Below are 25,639 nucleotides of genomic sequence, written 5' to 3' on the forward strand. Positions count from 1 at the left end.
TTTGACCTAAGTTACTGGTTTATTTGTAAAATTCCTGCTTCTGTTTGCCTTCTTCCACTTTCCTAAATCCTGTGTCACCGGACCCACAGGAGGTCCGCGATACAGCCATCACTACCCTCTCCTATGCTTTAAGACTGCACGCTGACATGCCACATCCATCAACGATCCCACAGATCTGAACAATCTAACTTTAAAACTAGCGATACTATCCTTAAAACTTTCTTTCACGCTACCCGTAAGACACAGGAAAATACACCTTTTTTTTTTTTTTTTTTTTTTTTTTAAAACTGTAGTTCCATACTGGCTATCAACCATGTAGCGCTGTTAAAAGTAACTCAAAATAGCTAAACGTAGCTGGCATCATACACGTAACAGATCAACAAAAGAACAGATTAAAGTTTTTCATTTTTTTTAAGTGCTATCTGTTGTCAAAAATCAAATCAACAGTAGACAAGGCTCAGCAGGGATAAGACAGCTGGGACAAAGAAGGTGTAAGAAAAAACAATGAACTTTTGGTCCCGTTATCTCCTGAGCAATGAAATAAGGCTCTGCTCCACTTTTCAGCATAAGCCAGTCTTGGAAACGGGACATTTGCGAGCATGAGACATTTTTCTCAGAGATGCCAGAAGCACCCGGGTGTTTGCCATGGTTATGGCGGGGGCCGGCAGCAGAAGCCGCATGAAACGGCCACCCAGCTTCCTGAAGCTGAACAAGATGCAGCTGCACAGTACGTAAAACCCCCACCTAGCCAGTGTCAAAGCTGCAGTTTTCTCAAGAGCTTCACTTAATTGTAGTTAAGCACTTCCCTGACCTAAAAATACATGACTATAAAAACGTGAGTTTTCTCACACTTCAAGATTTTTTTCTTGCCTAAAACATTGCTAATTAATCCTTCTTGGGCATGTTAAGCAAGCAAATTGTTTTTCTGTGTGCAAAACCGCATGCAAGAGGAAGCAGGAGTATATTACTTCCCAGATTCCCGAGATACCTGAGTAAAGAGGCAGACCCACATGCTGCGAGTTCTGTTTTACTAACCAAAAAAAAAAAGGGGGGGGGGGGAATCAGTGACTAGTTACCTGTTTCTCTTCAGAAAATGCATCAGGCATCTTTGATATAGTAGTAATATTTTAATGCCACTTGCAAAGTCTACAGACATTCACTTCAACCTTGTCACTGTATTAGCCAGACCAATCATGAAAAAGAAAATGACCAGAAAGAGAACAGAACAGAACCTGCATTTTGTATTTGAACCGTGTGGTGGAGAAATCGGAGGCAAGAGCTCAGAAACAGCATTTCTGTTGGATTGGGGTGCCCACGCTTGTCCCTTTGAGGGTAATCTAATGGGTGCTGCCTTGGATCCCAAGTGTTCGCAACACACGGACGGGAATCAGGCACGCGAGTTTCTCGAGCAGATTCAGGTTGCACAGCTACAGGGTTATAGCAATTTTTTTGAAATTTAACACACTGACAATTTAATATAACCACAAAAGTAGTGACCTGTATCAGACCAAACAGTAATCTAATAAACATGTTTAAACTGCATGATACAACTAACGTCACTTACAAGAGAACAGCAGAATTAACTCATAGGGATTTTACAGGAATGGCATACACAGAACATTCAGTTTTAAACATTTATTTTTCCACTTGAGGATTTACTGTAAGTTGACTTTTTTTTCTAAAAATATATTACATTTACTTGAGATCACAACAGTGATAAAAAGAGTTATGTACATTATCTGTTTTAACCATTCAGATTCACATGAACTTGCAAGTAAGAGTAAGTCATTTATCAGTAACGATGCGTCTTTATCCTCGCAATGAGAACGGTATTTCTCCTGGTCCAGATTTTTACTTTTTTTGACCAACGTTAGTTGGTTCTGCTGAACCACATTTATCTCAGGAAAAGAAGAAAGAACACTCACTCCACAAATTATTTATCAGTATTACCCTACTACTAGAAACCTGAGAATGAGCCTAGTTCAGTACTAGGACTCACCTGGCTTTGAAATGACTTGTATAGAACACTTCGACACAGAACTGTTGGAAAGTTTCTCTTATTCTATTATAGCACCTTTCATCTTAAATCTAAGCATTGCTGCATTTTTTCTTCTATAACTCTGATTACCTGTTTGGATGCCATATTTAACAGAAAGAAGTACTTTCTTCTGTCAGTATTATCTGAGCATTAAAAAGAAGATACGCACAACGGTTGCTTCCTGCAAAAAGACGGCAGGGTAGTTTCGATGAAATCAAGCTTGTTGGACCGTGCCTGCTCTCTGGCTTATGTACAATCAGTGTTCAGGTTCTGCAACTTCAGCCCAAGGTCTATGATTGCAGTTAGAAAAGCAGTAGGGGCTTAGGTACCGTCGCTAGAATCCAAAAAGCATGTTTGTTACTTTGCTGTATGACTGAACTCCCACAAGAGGGTTCCACAGTGCAAATAATTAATTCTATTATTAACTGGTACCTATCAACTTCAACAGATGAATTAACAGGTTCAAAGTGCATGTTCACTGAGTATTACGCATCTACCCCTGCATAACCTCCAGGCAGTACAGCGTGTTCAGCTGCTCAATTCCCTTTACTATAACATACATCTACAGAAGTGATGCAAAGGAAAACTACTTGTCAGATATGCTTCAGTAAAATTTGTCTTTTTTTTTTTTCCTCTCCATTATCGGGCTACAGCATAAAAAAACTGAACAGGAAATCAGACTGACAGTATGGTAATTCAGGCATTTTGACTCAAAAAGGTAAGCGCTGCTTAAGAAACACTGAAAATAAGAGAGATCCGAAATTGTCTTAAGTGGAATATTTAATTATTTTTTTTTTTAAATTAACCACACACACACAAGCACAAAAAGTCTTAAGTGTGATCAGTCTTACAACTTTGAGATTTGTTATTTCCAGTTGGAAATACATCCCTAGCGTTACCGCTTTGCATCAAATGACCCCCCACTTACTGGGAGAACACCCATTCACTGAATGGATACAACACGGGAGTGACAGATGCTTTAGTGTCATACTCTATAGCGAATGCTTACTCCACTAAGGCATTAACAATTACTGAAGTTTTCTACTAGTGGTAGCATTATCAGCTGAAAGCAAAGAATTTTGGCAAGATTCAGGTAATACATCCAATGAGCTATTCCAGAGATATTAACAGATAAAACAGGAGTGCAATTAGCTTAGTCTCACAGAACAAAACTTTGCGTCTTGCGGTAGGAACATCTGTTGCTCCTAATCCAGGATGCCGATCTGCCACGGGTGTAACAGAGAGTTACATCCTCTTCCACCACAGTCACACAGATGCACAGAGAAGCAGTTATTACCAGCTCTGCACCTGGAGGTTTTGGTAACTAAAATATAGGATATTTTAATGAGAACACTTTGAGTGGAGAATGGGGCAATGTTTATAATAAAAATTATTCACAAGGGACAATGCGAGTGCTAAACGTTTAGGCACGTCTCTTCATCCAAAAGGCGAAAGTTACTCCCACTGAAGAGCGATGAGAATACCTAAGGATTCCTGCAATATGCAAGTCATCTGGTTTACATCTACACACTAACCCCAGTAGAATAAAAATTACATTTTCAAGCAGCACACATGCAGAGCACGTCCAGAAAAATGCTAATTTGGACAGTCTCCATCTCAGTCGTATTGGAGAACGAGCGCTGCAGAGTCACAACAAAGAAAGAACCGCTTGAGATTTAAGGTGGAAATGAAATTAAAACTCACTGTTACCCAGTGCTGCAAATATGTATTCCTACATTAAAGTATGTGGACTAAATTTCAACATATCCTAAATTTAGCAAGTCTGTCAAGTCTCCACCTAAGAAAATTTCTACTGAGTTTTCAGTCCTTAAAACAGTGGTTTATAATGACAGACCTTAAATACAAATGGCTTATGTGATAGTACAATGTCTACAGTATTACATGTCATAGCACAAATGGTCATTATACGTAATAAAGACTTCTTTTTCAGTACTCTGTACAAAGTCAAAACAAGGCAAAAAAGATGTTTCAGACACTTTGTGGTTTTGTTTCTTGTTCGAGAGAAATGAATAAAAAACGTGAAACCGGCAGACAGACAACGAAATGTAAAAGTTTCCATATTAAAAACGGTTGTCAAAATTCTTGATGCATACACTCTGTCCTACATCCTGAAGTTGTAAGGTGGCCCCATGATGTACAATCTTTAGTCTTATCCTAAGTACCTTACTTCTTAAATTGCTAAGACAGATAGGACTTGACTCCATTTATACATACATACAGTGATTAAATGCACTTGTTAAAAAATAAAGGCCTTGATCCAAGAGAAAATAGAGCAAACATTACGGTGAAGAACACACAGTTTTGCTGCAACAGCAAAGGGGATCGAGCGCCTTGAAGGCCGCCTCCTTGCCAGCAGCAAGAGATGCTCTAACAGCTTGTCAAGGAAACAACGGTACTCGGTAGAAAGTCTAATATAGTAAACATAAAAATACAGAGTTCAGAGATCTTTAGTGTTTGTGCATAACTTGCCACCCACTTCTCTCCCTGCAGACAGTGGGGAAAAAGAGTACGTTTCAGTTTTCATACTCATTGACTTAGAAACAAAGTAAGTCAAGCTTCCTACATGAATTCACACAGTGAAAAGTCCTTCCTCCAAAAACATACAGCATCACTCAACTCATTTTCATTCTCATACACCATTTAAAAAACTATTAAAACTCTGAATTTTTTCAAGCAGCATATTTTGCATTTGTCACCGGCAGGTTTGTTGTAGAAATCCTATAAAGTTAAAATTATATCATACCATACAAAACCATGTAAACAAAATGGGTATTTTTTTTAAAAGGCATGCATGCTCTTGAAGAGGATTAAAAAGTGTTTATTTTTGGTAAATAGAAGATATCTTGCTTAGCATTTTTAAAAGCACCTTAATGATTTAGGGGCCTAAGCCCAAATAACTTTAATTTAGGTTTGGGCTCCTAAACATCTAAATCAATTCTGTAAAACTACTTAAGCACTTTGAAAAATTTTTGCCATGTCTCTGATCTTGCAGAATTAGATTTTCTGCAACCAGCAGCTAATTTGGAATCTGAGACAACATTCAAGAACGTCTCATTAATGTAATTCAGCCATCAGCTGCAATTTTTTGGATCCTCCATAACTTAGTTTATGGTATCTATGAAAAGTTTTTCCAAAGAAGATAAATATTTTGTGATACCACTTTGCAAGTTCCTCTTTCATAGACAACACAGGATACAACAATCAAATTTGAACAGGAATACGATTACATTATATGTTCCTTCTGAATAGCTGTTAGTGTCAAAGACTGTTATTTGTTCAACCTGTTAAGACTGAAAAAACAAACTTACTTACAAAAACATCTGTAGCACAGCATTAAGTAAAAAGGAGGAGCATTTTTGGCACCATACATTTTTAAATCTAAGCTTTTAGGCCCAAAGTATAGCAAGTTAAACGTACACAGTGGCAGCTGGGAAAGCCTCATCTGAAACGCAACATTTTTAAAGGAAAATTTTTTTTTGGAAGATGCTATTTTATGATCATTAGCTGATCTCCAAGTAATGTATACGCTGGAATTTAGCCTAAATATTCATACCAAAAGTTTATATATATACCTTAGCACTCATATATATATATATAATACAAGTACATTGCACCAACAGAACTGCCAGAATCCATATTAATATAGTCAGGCATAAAACGTAGTGTCTTCTTTTTGCTCTTCATTTATCTTCTTAGTGTCCTGACTAACCAATTCTAACGTTTTCTTTGAAATTTAGTTGCAAGGTTGCTACTTTACCTTGGGCCATAGTGTTATGGTCTGTACCTATACTTGTAAGTATTATCCTTACGTTAAATGTGCTTTGCAATTCAGCGATACCTAGTTCATAGCTCTGTAAATAATTCCTTGAAAAAGGAGAAGCTTGTCTAATTTTTACAAAGTGCACGGGGCAGCCACGGTTCTGTGTTTTGCCACCAGGTGTCTCACTCTACACACCAAGAAACACTGCATCAGCAAGTTTATATAAATCCACCCTCTATCAAGGATCCCATAGGCACAAGATTTGCTAAAGCACTGGTAAAAATACCTCTACAGCTGGCTTTATTCTGTACTCAATTGCACAACTTCATCCAATTCACCGGGTTGGTTTTTCTTCCTCCAAAAGTGGTCTAAGGTATGCTGCAGTTGCTAAAAGGATTTCTGTTTTTCTTGGTCCTCTGCTTGTTTGGTCTAAGGTTGATGACATCTCCACCATTAAGAGTGCTAGAATTTTGGTTGGAGTGACTTCCACCAGCTGTATTAAAAACACCTACAGAATTTAAAGATGAAAAGTATTTGTATTTCTTTACTTCCTGCAGCGTAACACATTAACACTTAAGACACAATACTTACTAAGGCATAGCAGTGCACCTCAAATGCATACTCTAGTTTTTAAAGGCTTTATCTATTTCTGGGTCAATTTTGCAGCTAAATTTGAACTAGAGCCAGTTGGAATTACTAGCCAGGCAGTATTTAAAGCTGGTATACATACATGTAATTGAAGGCCAGCAGATGAACTCATCCGCATATGTGTATGCTACTAATTGCATGGTAACAAAGTTATGGTTAGTTGAGCAATATAATAAAAGAAAAACATGACAATTTTGAAGTTAGAAATTTGCTGAGATAAAGGTAAGGAAAAAGCCTGAATAAAAAGGGAGTGCTTCAAGGAAAATAAATGAACTGACTCAGAAATGCTTTAAAGAAGGACTACAGAAGTTCAGTGTTCCTTTACAAAAGGCAGTTTACAAAGACCTTCTGATTACACGCCAGATTCTTTCACTGTGAGTCTCTTGTAAATCTGCACCAAGATGAGTAGCACTAATACTAATTACATCAAAAAACCCAACAAGCATCCTTTCTCAAGTCCTTACACAATGTCTGTTTAAACAAATTTAATAAAAGGGCACTTGCCAAACATTAGCTAGAAACTTCAGTACATCAGTTTGACAATCTTGTAACTTTAGAGTCACAAAGTTATTTTACAGAAGGAGACAATATCCTAAGATAGGAAGGTAATAATTAGACCCTGATTCACCTTGTATTAACTCCATAAGGAAACAGATGAGACCATAAGCTTTGATGGCACAAAATACTACCTTCCGTAGTATTTTATTATACTTTTATTACAGTATACATACCAATCTTGTTACTGCTTGTATGTACTAGTTCTGGATCTTCAGCTGTTTGTTGCTTGAGCCTTTGAAGATATTTATCAGCCAAGTACTTAAAAACTGGAATGTTAAAAAGAAAAAAGGCACATCAGAGCACGCTTAAAAATAATCTTCGTGTCAATAGTAATACCTTCGTATCAAAGTTCTGCGTGGTGACAAAACCACATTCGACACCACAGGTTTAGCACAATCTGGTTACGTGGTTCTCTCTCGGCAGGCCTGTGTACCTGAGCATAATCCAGGTCAATCCAATGTCTACCCAGGTCTTACAGTTTGCAGTACTAGAGTCCTACACAGCAGACAGAAACATCTCAATACTCCTGTAATAAAGCTGGCACATACATATTGCCAAATGTTCCAATTCATGCAACTTGGAACTTTTTAAAATTATGTAGGAATTTAATATATATGTTTTTTGCAAGAAGCCTTAGAATAACAGCAGTCACGTAAAGCAAGACTATTAATAAAACTTGGCAGCAACATTTTTCTAATTAACTAATGCTATCCTCATTTGTATTGGGATATAGAAAGTCTACCTAGGATTCTGAAAAAAAATCTACAACTGTAGGAGAATTTTCAGAACCTATATATGTTAAGATTATTTACATTTGTAATTAATAACTCATGTAAAGATGATACAGAAACATTTTACATTTTCTCATCTAGATGTTTTTTCCAAGGTGAATGACGTTAACAGGGGAGAAACAATTGGTTTACTATTAAGTTTGCCTGATTAAACAAAACGTAAGTTATCAGAGACTATAATTCATGATTGTTCAAACCTACCCCACAAAAGATAGTGACTGAATTTTGTAGCAGTACTCTTATGAAATTAAATATATACATTAAAAAGTGATACTTGGGAACTAGTAAAATATCATCAGTAGACAAAAGGCTGCAAGAGATCCAACCTTTTCATGTACTTTATTTAAATGTAACTAAACTATGAAATAATTGTTTATAGCAAATATTTATTAACTATTAACAACTACAAAATAATCTGTTCAACAATTTGTATATTGTAATAATTGAACTTCTACATATCATTTTTTTTAAAAGCTCAGTGCTTACTGACAGTCATTAGAACTAAGCAGCCTTAACACATTTGCCTTCTAAATACTGAAGCTATGCACTGTTTGTAGAAGAGAAAGGAAAGATGCACACAAAGAAATGGGCCTAGCACACTAATATCAAGAAATTCTAGCTATGTTTAAAGTGTGCTGCTAAGAAATATAAAAAGGATTGCCAACAGCATGCAACAACACGGGAAGTAACAGATCAGCTCCAAACTAGGAGAGGCGTACAGTGCTATACAGCAGCGGGCAGGACAGACACCTACTCTGCTGTACCTCGTACCTTCAGTTACGTTTAGGTCTTCCTTCACAGATGCTCGGTAGAACCTCAATTTTAGCTTTTTTGCCAGTGCTTCTGCCTCTTCACTGCACAACAGAAGAAGACTTTGTAAATACTAATTCGTATTATTTGTCAGCATTTATTCTTATAGACCAAATGCTTCGTGGTAACTTAAACGTGGCAAGGTGGGTTAAGAAACTCAGTCAAAAATACCTGACCCTTAATTTCCTTACAATATCTCCACTGTAACAAGAAGGTATTTTACATGCAGTTTCTTTATGACCAAAAGTAATTGCTTTTCAGTATTTATTGACTTAACTAAAATTTCCCAAGGGTGTCACTTTCCCACAGGTGTCAGTGAAACCAAAAAGAAGGAGGCTGTAATCAACAGCACTAGAATCAGAACAATTACCACTGCCAAAGTCAAAACAGCAACAAAAAAGTAATCCTTAAGTATATTTTAATAAAGCAGTAGACTATGCAATCAGATGAGTGCGGAGATGAAATCAAGAACTACTTTTTTTCTGTGAAGTGAAAGAGAACTTGTGCTAAATTTTAAGGAAAAGCTGACAAAACTTATGAAAATTTCACTAAGGCAAATCATGTCATCAGAAAGATGAAGTTACTGAGGCAGATGGAGTATTCTGAGAGCAAAACCTGTGACATACCATGAATAAAGGAGGAGTTCAAATGCAATTTTGCTTTTCCTTTGAAAAATCCTCAGTATTCTTTGCAGAGGGAGTAGAAGCTGATTTATGCCATCAATGATAGCAAACAGAGAACAAAGAAAGCCAGTGCAGGAAACAACAAAAAGAAGAAATTAAATTTCTCAGGAAGATGGCAGAAATAAAGAAGTGGAGAATGATCAACTTCATCATGCAATATTTTCTACATGATATGCTGTGGTAAATAAAAGTCAGCATTTGTTAAGCTGATTTTATGGCAAGAATGAAATTGGTCATACATACAAAGGCAGAATGATAAAATCTGTAAAGAAAAATATAGTGAAGAAGGATCAGCACCATGCAGTTAGAGAATATTAACAGATGTATTTCTATAGAGTTATAATGTTTTGATAAAAATGAGCAATAAAAACAAACTAAAGAAAAGTGAAGCAAAGAATATTAGGATGCTTTTTCAAACAACCTGTTTAATACTACTTCATCATTTTAGCAAGCATTCATTAGCAAACTAGACAATGTACCTTCACTGGTGCGCAGCACAGTTTAACAATAACTTTAAATTTTAACAGGAAAGAAAATTTAGTTTTAGAATTTCTGATTAAAAAAAAAAGAGAGAATCATATCATGGCACAACCAAACTCTTCATGCTATTCCTCCATTTTTTTGGCTGACACTTCAGAAGGCGGCATGAAGCAAACAGAAAGCTCCTAGCTTGGCAAGCACATCTGCCCAAGTAACTACACTCATGCAGCAATACCTGTCACCTGTGCTTCTAGGGCACATTTTGATGCAGGGCATAGGTTTTACAACCTAGATATCGTAAGTCTTCACCAGAAACTCCCATAGTTTTTTTTTTTTTTTAAAAATGTGTGTATACAGGGGGCATATATTGTTCTTTAAAAACAGTAAGATAAAACTCCTACTTCTTTATACAAGAGTCATCAAGAAGATCAATCTTATTTTGCACAAGAACTGTGGGAATGTCCCCAACTTCAGTCACAACTTTCTCCTTCCAGGTAGGGATTGCTCTGAAGGACTCTCTGTCAGTTGTAGAAAACACAAGAACACAAGCCTGGGCTCCTAAAAACATACAAATCAATTACAAATACAGATAAATACAAATCAACAAACATTAAAAAAAAGAATCATATATATTTCAAATATGAGGGATTTTTCAAGTTTCTCCCATAAAAGTGCACTTTTACCACCAGCTTGTGTCAAACCAACGGTCATAAATTCCCCAAATGAAAATAGATTGCCATATTATTTTGATCATTATACCCATTCTTCATGATGGCTACGGGTCTGTTACGTTTCACGCTATTTCCAGCACGGTGCATGTATGCAGGGGAAAGGAATAGGAGGGGGTGTGGAAAGGCTGGAAAAAGGGAAAGGGAGGTTTGCTTATTGCTCACTGTTTTCCAGACAGCTTAATGGAGGCCAGAAGACAAGTATTTTTCCGTATGCAGTATCTGTAAAGCACGCTTCACGTTCTTCTTTGTGCTACAGTAGTAATTTGTATTTTGAAAAGCAGAAAACTTAAAAGTTTTCAGAGAAAGTTGTGATTATTTCAAGTAAATTGTTTAGTAGCTTTTTGGAGAGGATAAGTGTATTTCCAGTTCATACTCATTCTGTCACAGCACTATGATAAATTATACAAAATGTTTTGCACCATTTTGGTGGTTATGGTTTTGTAACAGACTTAGCAACAGTAGTTAAAACCCACGGATACTGAGAAAGTACTTCCACACTTGAAATATTAGTGAGTGGTCTTTTGACTGTCCAGTAGACCTTTGCCATCCTCAAGAACCTACTTTTCTTTGCACATAAACACATGGAGAAACGCTATTATTTATATGCCTTTTATATACTTGATATTTAGTAACAGAGTGTAAAAGGAATAGAAAGCTAATGTCTTTGAGACTCCAGTGTTACCTCGTGGCGAATATCCCAATCTAATTACATATAGCATGAAAAATTATTTCATCAGTATGAATTTTCTTTTATCTATGCGTTTCCCCAAGTATCCCCCATTCCTGTATTGTTTGTCTTTGTACTTCTTTGACACAAAGCACTTGAGTTCTTTTATTAGGTTTCCTTTTATTTATCTTTTCAAAGCCAAGTTCAGTCTATCTTTATGAAAGTTTTCCTATGCTCTTTAGCATTCTTTCACATGCCATTAAGACCCTTCTGGTATGGTTTTATACAGAATAGTAAGAACTGCCCTCAGAATTTCAAATCAAGCTCTACCAATAAAACAGTAGCAATGTAGTCTTCCATAATTTTCCCTATTACTTGTGTTCTAAAATTTTGTTTGTTTTCCCTAATGTCCACACCATATTCTAACATATGCAATTCTTCTGATGGAATTCCACTTAGAATCCTGTGAGATAGGTGTAAAACTAATTATTCTTTCCACAGCAGGTTACTTTGCATTTGTCAATGCTGAATGTAACTTATCGTCTCGCAGTCTACCTTACTAAAGCCTCTCAAGGCCTTTGCTGTACTGGGGATGAGAATATTTATTAAAAGACCCTCACCATCTGTAAACATCATCTTGTTCAGTTTTAAGACTAAGAAATCCATTGTGAAGTTTCCACTCCAAGACACTTTCACTTCATCTCTCTCCTTTCACCCATTCCTTCTGAATGCTAAAACACGGAGATAACTTGGTAACAGTAAGTTTAGAGGGAAAAGTCCTGCATGTGGTAGGTAAGAAGGGGGTGACTTACAACATCAGACCTCCTTATTCAATTTAGATATAATACATGTAGAATGCAGTGGACAGGGACGGTAAAAATAACTCAGCTTGGCCATATTGTTTTTTAAAGAGAATTATACAATAGGCTCTAATTAGGAATCAAACTGAAATATTTTTGACAACCTTCAAGATTCTAATATTTAAAGGTTCTTACCAGGAAGTTAACAAACAACAGTAAACGAAAGTGTCTTTCATAATCAAGAGATATATCTGTGTATCAACAATGACAAATTCTATACATATATTCTATACGTAATTGTGTATTTCCAAATGTCTGCTGAAGGTTTTGATCACTGGATTGTAAGAAATATCAGAATTTACTAATCCAATAACCCTGCAGAATGCTTATTTAAGAGGAGAAGAACAAAAGGAGTATTATTCTCATGCTCAATTCAAAACAATATCAAACGTGATCTTTCTGACAGTATGCTTCAGTATAGTGCAGAAGTCAGTACGGCAACAGAGTTCACAAGAAGATGCTGCAGGGCAGAGATCTTACTAGGTAAATTCTTTTCATCTAAGAATATTGCTAAATACTCAATATTTTTATTGAGAACATAAATAAGTTTAAGAAATTATAATGTCCATGTAGGAGCTCTAAGGGGGGGGGGGGGGGGGGGGGGGAAGGAAGAGACACAAAAATCAGGATTTAGGCATTGAAACACCTTTCCACAGTATTCAAGGGAGTCAGTAACATTATTATCTCACTCATCCACTCCAAAGGGAGTCATACACCACCTCTGTCATACAACAGATTGCGTACAACAGACACGAGCAGCAAAGGCACAGGATAGCATCAGACAGGACCGTAACAGCTAAAACCAGGATGTTCTTGATAAATATTTTAAATCAAAGTTCTTTTGTAAGAAGCCATTTCGTAAAGCTACTTTAAAGTACTGAAGAAAAGGACATTGGATTTTTTTTGTGCAATTACTGCTTTGATAACCCCTATGTTTTTATTTTAAAAAGGTTCCAACTGGCTGCAGAATCACTGATATGATATTCATACCTAGACTAATTCAGAAAAAACTTGAGAGTAGTGCTAGCATCTCTACTTGATTCAAGTAGAGCATGAGCTTGTCAGCTGAGTAGGCATCAAAGATCCTGAGCAGACTATTCCATCCTCACAGACTCTGTAACCATATTTCCTCCTTTTTTGGAGAATGGTAAAGCCTATGTAATAGAAAATATGTAAAGAAATTCCTTGCCACGAGTGGACTCAGACGGGGCTTTATACTTGGCACCTATTCATTTCACTCTTCTGTTCTTTGCCTCAGCTTTTTTAGGCTATGACAGAAAACACACGTTCACTATAAAATTGATGGTGGCTCCTTCAACCTTAAACTGAGATAAAATGCAAGGTGAAATGATATCATAATTCCTAAGTTCTTGTTTACTGTTGATGTTCTAAATGCTGTGGATCCTGGCTTTCTTTAACAGGCTTAGCAGGGTTTAAGGTCTCACTAACAGTATCCAAAAGAAGGCTGCCTTGCTCCAAATTGGACCAGAACAGTCTTGCAGCCCTCCTATTATCATAGTTACTACAGCGGAAAGTGGTTAACAAGTGCAAGCTAGAACAATGCTATGAAGGCTTGAGAAATATGAAGTCTAACTATTGTGCAACAAAATAAGGAGCCTGAGAATTTGACTAATCAGCGACTGAGTAACAGACTAATGAGCAAGATGTCTGTTTTCCATCAAAAACCTAACAAGGGTCTACTCAAGATATCAGTGGTAGCAGATGGAAGAGGTTGCACGCACGAAGAAGTGATCAAATACTGCTTTGAGAAACATCTGTAACATGGACAGAACACATGGTGCTGCTAATGATAGCCACTTGTATATGTGCTTAGCATATGAATGAAGTACCTAGCCAATTAGAAAATGTGTGGCTTCCATCAGATAGAAACTGGTTAAGATGCATGATACAATATAAAAAAAGAAATTATTAAATACATACAGAGCTTCCTTCAACTCTTTGAATTTAGGCTGCTGGACTCCTTGCATTGTGTGATCATGGGCATATAGCTACACCGGCTGCACATATTTGCCTGTACATAGAAAACCACACGACAAATCTACTGTCAGCTCCAATTTTGTTTCTCTGTAAGGCTGAATGAATTTGGTCGCTGCACAAGAAGGGCTCAGAAAAAGACTCTGAAGCATTCATTGTGTGACCATGGATGAGCAGCTGATCCCTGAAGAACTGAAAACACACCAGGTTCCAGGAGAGTACATAAGCCCTAGTATAACGATAGTGGGACAGCGACTTGTGGGAGAGGCAGACCTTGAAGTAACAGCCAGCATCTATCTTACCTACCTTAGAGGCGTCCTCCCCTTATCAGCAATAATCAGCAATGAAATCCTTGCATTACCAAAGTAAGCTTCACCTTTTGCTTCTATAACATTGTGCTTGCAAACCTGATGCTAAACCAAAATTGCATTCCAGACTCTTATAATTTCCCTTATCCTTCATGAGTCAAAGTCTAGTGCAGAATAGTCACTGTATCTAATAGCTTGAACTGTTAATATATTTATCATGCTGTCTACAGTGTGTATCCACAGGATGACTATGTCCTATTTCACAGCAGCCTCTTCAGTATAAAGATCTTGAAGGTAGAGATCTAACTGGGCATAAGTCATGAGCAAGATTTCAAGATACTCAAGATATGTGGTAAGCGAGGCCATTAAATGTACTTTAAAGTTCTTCTGAACATTCCATATTTTAGCATTATCAGTCCCAGTAATTAGAAGAAAGAGCGTTTGGCTTGGACCAACTGAGGAAAGCAAAGCACACGAGAAGTGAAGGCCAGGAGAGTAAAAAGGAAGCTCCAAGAGAATCAAGTACTACCTTCTAAAATTCACATGCTCAACTTGTCAGCTGTAAAATAACAGAATCATAGAATCATTAAGGTTGGAAAACACCTCTAAGATCATCGAGTCCAACCGTCAACCCAACACCACCATGCCCACTAAACCATGCCACTAAGTGCCTCATCTACACGTCTTTTAAATACCTCCAGGGATGGGGACTCAACCACTTCCCTGGGCAGCCTCTTCCAATGTTCAACCACTCTTTCAGTAAAGACATTTTTCCTCACATCCAATCTAAACCTCCCCTGGCACAACTTGAGGCCATTTCCTCTCATCCTATCACTAGTTACTTGGGAGAAGAGACCAACACCCCCCTCGCTACAACCTCCTTTCAGGTAGTTGTAGAGAGCAGTAAGGTCTCTCCTGAGCCTCCTCTTCTCCAGGCTCAACAACCCCAGTTCCCTCAGCCGCTCCTCAGAAGACTTATTCTCCAGACCCTTCACCAGCCTCGTTGCCCTTCTCTGGACACGCTCCAGCACCTCAATGTCCTTCTTGTAGTGAGGGGCCCAAAACTGAACACAGTATTCGTGGTGCGGCCTCACCAGTGCCGAGTACAGGGGCACGATCACTTCCCTCCTCCTGCTGGCCACACTCTTTCTGATACAGGCCAGGATGCCATTGGCCTTCTTGGCCACCTGGGCACACTGCCGGCTCATGTTCAGCCGGCTGTCGACCAACACCCCCAGGTCCTTTTCCAACAGGCAGCTTTGCAGCCACTCTTCCCCAAGCCTGTACCGCTGCATGGGGTTGTTGTGGCCGAAGTGCAGGACCCGGCACTTGGCCTTGTTGAATCTCATACAGTTGGCCTCGGCCCATCGATCCAGCCTGTCCAGGTCCCTCTGCAGAGCCTTCCTACCCTCGAGCAGATCAACACTCCCGCCCAACTTGGTGTCGTCTGCAAACTTACTGAGGGTGCACTCGATCCCCTCGTCCAGATCATCGATAAAGATATTGAACAAGAACGGCCCCAAAACTGAGCCCTGGGGAACACCGCTCGTGACCGGCCGCCAACTGGATTGAACTCCATTCACCACAACTCTCTGGGCCCGGCCGTCCAGCCAGTTTTTTACCCAGCGCAGAGTACACCTGTCTAAGCCGTGAGCCGCCAGCTTCTCTAGGAGAATGCTGTGGGAGACAGTGTCAAAGGCCTTACTGAAGTCCAGGTAGACCACAGCCACAGCCTTTCCCTCATCCACTAGGCGGGTCCCTGGTCATAGAAGGAGATCAGGTTGGTCAAGCAGGACCTGCCTCTCATGAACCCGTGCTGGCTGGGCCTGATCCCCTGGTTGTCCCGCACATGCCTTGTGAGCACCCTCAAGATGAACCGCTCCATAATCTTCCCTGGCACCGAGGTCAGGCTGACAGGCCTGTAGTTCCCCGGATCCTCCTTCTGGCCCTTCTTGTAGATGGGCATCACCTTGGCAAGCCTCCAGTCATCCGGGACCTCCCCCGTTAACCAGGACTGCTGATAAATGATGGAGAGTGGCTTGGCGAGCTTCTCTGCCAGCTCCCTCAGCACCCTCGGGTGGATCCCATCCGGCCCCATAGACTTGTGAGCATCCAGGTGGCGTAGCAGGTCATTGACTGCTTCCTCTTGGATTATGGGGGGTTTATCCCTGTCTTCCAGCTCGGGGGGCTGAATACCCTGAGGACAACTGGTCTGCCTATTAAAGACTGAGGCAAAGAAGGCATTAAGTACCTCAGCCTTTTCCTCATCCTCGGTGACAATGTTCCCCCCCGCATCCAATAAAGGATGGAGATTCTCCTTGGCTTTTTGTCATTAATATATTTGTAAAAACATTTTTTGTTGTCTTTAACGACAGCAGCCAGATTGCGTTCTAGCTGGGCTTTTGCCTTTCTCATTTCCTCTCTGCACGACCTAACGAGATCCCTGTACTCTTCTTGAGTCGCCTGCCCTTTCTTCCACAAGTGGTAAACTCTCCTTTTTTTCCCCGAGTCCCAGCAAGAGCTCCCCGTTCAGCCAGGCCGGTCGTCTTCCCCGCCCGTTCTTCTTAGGGCATATGGGGACAGCCTGCTCCTGCGCCTTTAAGACTTCCTTCTTGAAGATCGTCCAGCCTTCCTGGACCCCTCTGCCCTTCAGGACTGTCTCCCAAGGGACTCTCTCAACCAGCGTCCTGAACAGGCCAAAGTCCGCCCTCCGGAAGTCCATGGTTGCGGTTTTGCTGCCCTCCCCCCGCAATGATCTATTTCCACATGAGGATAGAAAGAAATGGGAAAAGAATTATCTTTCTCTGAAGAAATGGTAACCATCAATTACAAGTGACAACCAGAAATATTAAAAAAAACCCAAAACAACCAAACCCAAAACACCCCACAACCCTATTAGCTGCAAAAACGATTATGAAATATAAAAAGGTCAGAGGGCTATACCACCCTGAAACAGCACGGCATAACTATTATTTTATCTCTAAATAAGGTAATTTTTCTAAGATTTTATAGCATAGTGATATATTTTTCCCAGCCATCAGGTAATTAGTTTGACAAGAACTGAATGATGGAATCTTTGCCAAGTCGTTCATCTCTCTCATGTCAAAAAACAAAAAGGAAAGATTTTCACAACCATTGTTAAATTATATGCAAAGAAAGCCTAAGTATGCAATTTGTAACTGGCTATACCTTTATATAACTGAATAATATAGTTTGTATTTTATGAAGTAAATACACTTTCCTTATTACTCCATTGTATTAACGTGTTCAAGGCAGTCTGTACTAGCAAGAGAACTGTTGTGCCTAATAAACTATCTTTGTAGGATGACTGGTGGATTTTTTTTTCCCTGGGATTAATTTCTAAGTGCCTCAGCCATAGTTTTTGGAACATTTACAAATATATGTCTTACAGAAGTAAGAAAACACTTTGAGGGAAAAATATAATTTTGCATTTGATTGTCTGAATGGCTACATTCTGTGCAGTTTCTGCACAGATATTTGTCTCATTTTGTTCTATGTTTTTTAAAGGGTGCTACTGAGCATCCTGCATAAAGTGACACTTAACTAAGGCAAGGATCTTACATGAAGGGGAAAAACATTTAAGAACTGAAAAAGGTGAACTAAAAACACTTTGCATACACATGAAATAACTAAAATTCTTAACACAGAGATAGGAAACTATCTTGGAGATGTGCAGACCAAAAAAACCCCCCAAAACAACTGCCAAATAACAAACATGGTATTTTCACCTCTATAGTAGGCCTTAGTTATTGCATCAAATTCTTCTTGACCCGCAGTGTCCCATAACATTAGCCTGACATCTTCATCATTAACTCTGAAATAAATGACACGGTTTTGTAATCAATACAATGAAGAGCAGCAATTCAAAACAACTGACACGGGAATATTTCTATGTCTACAATATAAGAGTAATTCAGTTCAAATTTAACTTCATTTAAATATTGATAACGGTTCACCTCTGTATCATGCTATGGCAGTAGTCCCTCAATTACATTACATGCTCTTTCCTGACAATCCATATTACATTTTCCTCTTCCTTTCCTCCTCTTCCTCTGCATTTCCCTCTATGAGGCAAAATAATATAGACTTCAAAACAAAACTTAGGTGCCTGAATAACGGTCCTTTTGTCTTTTTAATCAGCTTATAAAATTTATAGAATTTTCTTACTTCTCATTACCACAGTATCTGCCATTTTATCGAACATAATTAGGTATTATCTGCTTATATTACATAAAGAGACTAAATCTATAGCATATTTAATTTTTTTTCCACAGTCATTTTAATCTATATTGGCTAATAAATTTGTGTAATCATTTTATCATAAGGACTTCCACTTCCTGCACAAGAAATTAAAAAAAAAAAAAAAAAATCAACAGGTGGTAGAATACAAAGAAAACTTGTCAAAAAGCTTAGTACGACAGAGGTTCCAAATTTTATTTTGCTTTTGATTTATAATTCTAAATCTTGTATGGAAAATAGTGATGTAATTTTAGCCCACTATGCAAGAGAGAAAACAACTCCCTTTACTGTGCTTTGGAGACAGCAGGCCTTGTTTCAAGCCTTTGTAAATCTTAAAATTACAACAGAACAAAGAAATAGAGGGAAAGATAAAAATCAGTAGTATGGCATCTGTTTAATACATACTGGATTTGTCTTTCCAGGAAATCTACACCAATAGTTTTCTTGTAGTCTTTTGTAAAAATCCCCTTGCAATATCGCTGAATCATACTGGACTTTCCAACAGCTCCATTTCCTACTACCACCACCTTGATGGCCACCTCCATGTCTTCTTCCAGCATCTTTGCAGCCCAAGTGACTCTCTAGCTTATTCAGTAAACTATCAATTCTGTAAACAAAGTAAATAGCTATGTTCATAAAAATCCTGTGAATAGAAAGCAAGAGGAAATACGATCACACATTAGGATTCACAAAGACTGTACAATTTATTTTCAGCTCTGCTCCAGACTGCTTAAGTGACCTCGGGCAAGTTATTTAGCCAGTCTGTACTTTGATTTGCCACTTATTAATTGGAAATTAATATAACTATTCATAAAAAATATCCTTCCACTGTATGAATGTATTGTCATATGTTGATTATGTTCCTGATGCTCCACTGCTAACATATACAAGATGCTCAACTGATCAACCTAGCACGCAGCATGAGTCTGAAGCATGGCAACTTCTAACTTCAGCCACTGATCTCTTATACCCAGTTCAGATACCGTCACCTAACACCAACACTGATACTTTGAAGGCATAAACCTATATCGTTCTGTAATTATATCCCTTACTCCAGTTCTTATGAACTCGTTTAAATTTGTCTTTCTGAGGAAGTAGATAAAAATCATAATCAAATAAGTTTGTGCACTCATTCATTTAATTTTTGGCATGTGAATCAAAACACTAAACATATCTATGTAATTGGGTAATTCTGAAGATTATGCATTTTCCAAAGGTCTTTTTTTAAACAAGAAACTGAATAATCCAACTGTCTTAAAACTTTAAAATATTTAAACTTTTAGATAATTTACCTTATCAATACACAAGTTAATTACATTTTAAAAGTCTGTATCATATTACGTGTGACCATAATCTCACATTGCACGGCCACTGCAGGGGAGCCACCTAATTTCTCTCTGATTTAGTTTTGCCCATGTACACCGTACATTAACTAGGGACAAAGCCAAGTTGCTGGAGTACAAGGACAAAGTTCACAGCACAAGCAGTTACAGCGGACACAGAGAATTTTATATAAACTAAAATTCCAATGTGCAAAAATGGAAAATAATTTATTGGGCTTACTGTAAAGATATTTCATTCAAGTTTTGGTGGGTGGTTTTTATGAGGAAGAAACGGAGGCGTGCATAAAAGCTAAGTTTCCCTCACATTTTGCTGTGCCGGGATATCACCACAGTAACACTTCGCATCTGCAGAGCAGCAAATTTCCTCCCCAAGAGGTAAATAACCCTCCTTTCAAAGGAGGAGAAAATACACCTATTTTAAAGACTTTGCTCATCACCACACACACGCACCCGGTGCTGGAAGAGCTAGGCTACCCGATACCCTCCCTCCGGCTCACCCAGGCAGATAATGCTTCTGGATTGCCTTTGGTTGCCTTGAACATCCGTATACATACATTTTTATCGGGTATTCGGCAAGCACCGCTAAAACGGCCGCTAGGTCGGCCCCCAGGAATCCGGATGGCCATTTTAAGCTCGGCGGAGACAGCCGTTCGGTGGCCTCCGCGCAAGAGGCTGCCCGTGGCCACCTCCCGGCCCTGCCCGGGAGGCGCCGCCGCCGCGGCCACGCTGAGGGCGGAGGCTTGGCCGGCCGCCCCGGCCCCCCTCCCGCGGCCCCGGCCCCTCCGACGCCCGCCCCGCCGCCTCCCCAGCCCCGCTCCCCGCCAGCCCGCCCGGCCCGGCAGCACCCTTCCGCTTCGGGGCGTCTCCAGCCGCCGCCGGGGCCCCGATTCCCGCCCGCCCGCGGCCCCTCTCACCAACCCCTTGCAGGAGCGAGGCGGGCGGCGCTCCCTCAGAGGGCACGGCGGCGGCTCCACCTCAGCGGCGGCGAGAGAGGAAGGCAGGGAAGGGGAGAAGGAGGGAAGGCGAGAGGAAACCGCTCGCTGGGGCCGACCCAACCCGGACGCACATCCCGGCTCCCCCGCCCGGAAACGCCGTCAGGACCGGGGGCGCCGCTCGGGGAGGCGCCCGCCCGCTGCCTCCGCCCCCGCGGCGGCGGCACCCGGCTGGGGCGGCGCGGCGGGGCGGCGGGAGGCGGCCGGGGCTCTCGTCGGGGACCGGACGGGCGCGGGCAGGCGCGGGGGTGGAGGCTGGCCGGGAGCCCCTCCCGCGGGCTTTGGCTTCGGGGACATTGGCCGCCCGAGTCGGGGGAGAAGCGAGGGAGAGGTGGCGGAAAGGATTTGCCTGCCTGGTTGTGAGAGGTTTTCGTCTGGGTTCCTGAGCAAAGATCCGGGCAAGGCTGATCTTCCCGGCCCCCAGGTGCATTCATCCCTGCCTCGCTCCCTACCCGGCGGCCTTTCTTCCTCACCTCATCTTCCATGGGAGACAAAACTCTGTGTGACCATCCACGGGCTTTCCTCAGGCTATCGCTGACGGCAGCTGCCGTTCCTGTGGGTAGTACCCGTTTTTTTTGACCAAGGTGTGACCAGGTCTCAGCCCATCACTGTGGCACATGGTCTGGCAGCTCCCACACTTTATATAAAACAGAATATGATAGGTTTTAGCATAATTGTAGACACGATAGTCTTAAGATTTGAAGATGTTCCATTTGGGGTTTTTTAAGTTAGACTGATAAAAGATGCCCCCTGCCTTAAAATCTCTTTTCTCTTTTCATATTGGGAGGCACATCTTGTTGGCTGGGGTGGCTGCTCTCAGTGCCCCCCCAGCACTCCTGCTACTCAAGTATGGCCTAGTAACACGTGGGTATTACTGACTTCGGGTTGCTGAAAACTGCTTTGCACAACTGAGGCCTCTATCCCTGTCCCATGCTTCCCAAGGCTACATCTTCACTCTAGGGTCAATTGGTGTTGCCTGTGTCTAAATAAATAATGTTTTGGATTAGTGCATTTTGCAGCTACACCTCAAAAGAATAGTTAAATTTTACGCATGGTTTTTATTCTGAAATTTATGCTTTCATTTTGTTAATGCTGACCCCAGCTGCTAGTCTCGGAGTCCGTCTGATGCCAGGGCTTGTGTGTGCCAAAAGGCCTTGAATTAGAGAGCCCTCCCTCTAATTAACTCTAAGAGAAATTTGTTACCTGCCTAATACCAAAGTAATTATGTCAGAAATGCTCCTTATTGTACTTCCCAGGTTTCATCATGGGAGACATGAGGTGCATGGCTGGGATTCACCTCACCTAATACTTATATTGCAAACATTCATATGGTATGGTTCACCTTCAGATGGCTGTCAAGTAGCCCAGGTGAACCGCTCCCTCAGTTCCCTCCATTGACTGGAAAGGGAGCCTGTGGCCACAGCTATGTAAGATTAGAGGAGACATATCCTATCCTAAGTGCCCTAATTTAGGCAGTAAGTTAGTGACTGCTGTACATAATTGTAGTTTTTAATTTTCTGTTCTTTAAATTCCATATATTGCGTAATGCTTTTATGAAGTGTAAGACTAGAACATGTACTGTGACCTGTCTGTCATACTGGCATTTCTTTGTGAAACCCCAACAATTCAGTGAGGCTAAACCGTTCCAGCATGTCTTACGGGTATATTGAGAGCAATTCAGGAAATTTTTCTTATCATGTCCCACAAAGGAAAGAGAAGAATGGAGGAACTGATACATTCACAGATTTCAAGGCTTCAGCATATATGTGATTTGATGACTTGTGATGAGATCAGCCAGCAGTGTGACTTGTTTGCAACTAAAAAATTGCATCTCTTTTCAATTTGTCTAAATTAAAACTCCAGTCACTGGATCGTACTACATCTTTTCACGGAGATTGACTAGCACCTACTCTTGGATATCTTTTCCATTTGCAGGTACCAGGACACACTAATGAAATCAGCTGTGAAACTTCTCTTCAACAAACTGGATATCCCAAGCCCCATAAGACACCTATTATAATGCTAACTTCTCAGCATCTAGATCACTTTCTGTGAGACTCCTTTGAACGCTTTCCAGCACTGTGATGTTGTAAGCAGATACACCACATTAGGAAGCAAATTACACCAAATTAGTGTTACAGTAGTAGATGTACAGAGGTGAAGCAACTTCCTACCTTCTACTTTATATTCCCCTTTACAGACCCCTGAAAGGTGATGCTAATCCCTTTTGCCATACCATTTCACCAAGGTCTCCTATTCAGACAGTTTTCTGTACGTTGTGATCGCGATCCTGTGATTACTGCTTTCCAAGGCATTTTTTTAACATGAGCATATAGCTCGTATTCTTTTTTTTCTAGATGTATTATGGTGCAGTTAGCTACAATGAAATTATTTTGTTTGTCTGCAAGGCAAATCAAATTGATTTATAACAGGAAAGTAATGCCATCCTTTATTAAAGTCATCTGTTTGTTAATGGCAAGCTTTACATGAATATCATGGTCTGATTAATCAATAAAAATGTTAAATAATCTTTCACCAAGAGTTCTTGGGAGTCCCATTAGAGTCACTCTAATTGCTGATATCTCCATAATCACAACTATGTTTTGAAATCTCTCAGTGAGCCAATTTAATGCATCTGCTGCATGCCCTGTTTTTTCCACGCGATGGATGAATTTCAGCCAATGCAATCCTGAAAAAAAAAAACAAAAAAAGACAGCAACTTCTCGATATAATTTGTTTTCTGTGAAAATATGCTGCATGCTGGACTTTTAGTCACTATATTTTTCTTACTGTGATGAAAATATTTCCATTTATGTATGTTTATATCTTACTATCTTAAATCCTGTTAAAGTTGGATTTTAATGTAGTTGCTCATATAGAATACCTAGTAGCTGAACTGCATGCTAATAAGTCATTAAGAGTAAGATCATGCAGCTGAAGTAGAACATACAGGGTCAGAGGCACAAGTGAATGGCGATGCGCTCCTTTGAGTGGATGACTAAGATCACCAGTTCCCACAAGCTCCTAAACTTACAGGGGCGACAGTGGACCTTGCCATAGCGAGGCATGCAATGAGCTGCAGTGATTCCCCGTCTCAGGCTTTCTCTCCTCTGTACTCCACTGCATGACAAAGAGATCAGGTTAACACTTGCCAAGAGAGACGCTTCTCCACAATTCAGCAGCTCGGGCTCATAGACACAAGCCATCCGGACTTCCTGAAAGGTTTGAGTTGGAAGCCTCTCAAATATGCTGCCACTGATATTCTTCATTATTCTTTTCTCCCTCTCTCGCATTACTAAGAGCCTTGCAAATTTGCAATTCTGACCTACCATTTGGTTTAACCATCTGGTTAAACATTGGAAGAGGCTGCCCAGGGAAGTGGTTGAGTCCCCATCCCTGGAAGTATTTAAAAGACGTGTAGATGAGGCGCTCAGGGACATGGTTTAGTGGGCGTGGTGGTGTTGGGTTGACGGTTGGACTCGATGATCTTAGAGGTCTTTTCCAACCTCAATGATTCTATGATTCTATGATTCTATGTTTTTACCGATATGCTGGAAGGACACACTGGAGGGATAAAAGATTGGAGTTCAATCAGGCAGAAGAGGAATGTGAACTAGATTTCAGTTTTCCAAATTATAACTCTAAGCACTGGGCAAGTAAGCATAAAGAACTGCCAAGATGCTGCCTCATGCTTTGTGTGAGGTTGGAAGCTCACCAGATGACGACTCCTAGGGCACATGGTGCATACTGTTCTTGTCTCACTGTCCTTGGGGGCAGACAGCTCATATAACATGATGGCAAGAGTCGTCTGTGATATGAGAGCTTAACCCTTCACCCTTTTCACCCTTGTACTATATAGGTTTTTAGCACACTTTCTGTTTCTTTATCACCTGATTGGCATACGCCTTCTGACTGTATCACCATATTCTGCATAAGGGGCCATTCCCATCACTGCCCCTTGGCTTCTAATTTGCCCTTGCTGTGCCTGCTGCCAGTGAAGCTGGCAAAGTTTCAGCTATGCGGGGCTAGTTGAGGGCCATCAACATCCTATAGGCTAGGGCAGACGGGTGGCGTTTGGCATCGCAGACCTCATCTTCACCCTGAGCGTAGCCAGTGCTATTTCAGATGGGACAGTACCCTTTATGTCCTCCACTGGAGAGCAGCCAGGGCCAGTGTCCCCTGTGGCCAGGTGACAACTGCATCCCAGCCCAGTCTTTCTATTATCCAGCAGAGGTTTTGGGTGAGGGAGCCAGCACCCATTTGTGGGACTATATTGTCATCCATTTTGGGGATTACTAGTGCTGAGTTTAGGAAAAGAAGGGCCATATCCAGAACGCTGTACGCACTGCCCTGCAGCAACAGCATGTGTCCATCAGAGCTGCTGTCAGATTGCCATGAAAACAGGACAGAAGCCATTGTTTTCTGTGGAGCCTAGCCAGTCCAAACATCTGCATTTTAGCTGGGGGCTAGTTTGGTGGCAGCAAATCCACTGCTGCTTTATAGTCTTTGAAATAATTTTACAGCCCTCCAAGGACACACATCACCTCAGAAACGAAAGAAAACATATAGGTAGATAGGTAATTAGAAGACAAGGTCTATGCTAAGAAATAGGCATGTCACTATGGAGATATCTTTTTTTTGTCTGCTCCCTTCCTGTCCCCTTCTTGGTCGTGGATATTCAAAAGGGGATACAA

At 40.5% G+C, this 25,639-nt stretch overlaps 1 protein-coding gene across 4 annotated transcripts; it reads right to left on the reverse strand.

The window, feature by feature from the left end:
* Window positions 1–1,107: 1,107 nt before the first annotated feature.
* On the reverse strand, window positions 1,108–21,437 carry RAB23 (RAB23, member RAS oncogene family). 4 transcript variants are annotated; one of them, XM_076332982.1, is made up of 7 exons: window positions 21,419–21,437; window positions 19,016–19,217; window positions 18,100–18,185; window positions 10,191–10,347; window positions 8,588–8,670; window positions 7,199–7,291; window positions 1,108–6,327 (listed from the first exon to the last, which is right to left on the reverse strand). In XM_076332982.1, exons 2-7 carry the CDS (start codon window positions 19,168–19,170, stop codon window positions 6,188–6,190), a joined length of 714 nt encoding a protein of 237 aa, XP_076189097.1. In that variant the 5' UTR covers window positions 19,171–19,217; window positions 21,419–21,437; the 3' UTR covers window positions 1,108–6,187. The 4 variants fall into 4 exon arrangements, with proteins under 4 accessions (XP_076189097.1, XP_076189094.1, XP_076189095.1 ...); XM_076332979.1 differs by lacking the exon at window positions 21,419–21,437 and adding an exon at window positions 20,872–21,035; XM_076332980.1 differs by lacking the exon at window positions 21,419–21,437 and adding an exon at window positions 20,872–21,035 and having other exon boundaries at window positions 19,016–19,253.
* Between the last annotated feature and the right edge of the window lie 4,202 nt (window positions 21,438–25,639).

Source organism: Aptenodytes patagonicus, chromosome 3, assembly GCF_965638725.1.
Source record: "Aptenodytes patagonicus chromosome 3, bAptPat1.pri.cur, whole genome shotgun sequence".
In the NCBI taxonomy this organism is placed as follows: domain Eukaryota; kingdom Metazoa; phylum Chordata; class Aves; order Sphenisciformes; family Spheniscidae; genus Aptenodytes; species Aptenodytes patagonicus.

What these genes read in the sequence shown, in the direction of transcription:
- RAB23 (XM_076332982.1), bottom strand. Translation starts at nt 19,170, where the DNA reads ATGCTGGAAGAAGACATGGAGGTGGCCATCAAGGTGGTGGTAGTAGGA. An exon ending in AGACCTAAACGTAACTGAAG is followed by an intron (nt 7,292 to 8,587) that starts GTACGAGGTACA and finishes TTAACATTCCAG; the next exon opens with TTTTTAAGTACTTGGCTGAT. An exon ending in TACAAGCAGTAACAAGATTG is followed by an intron (nt 6,328 to 7,198) that starts GTATGTATACTG and finishes TAAATTCTGTAG; the next exon opens with GTGTTTTTAATACAGCTGGT.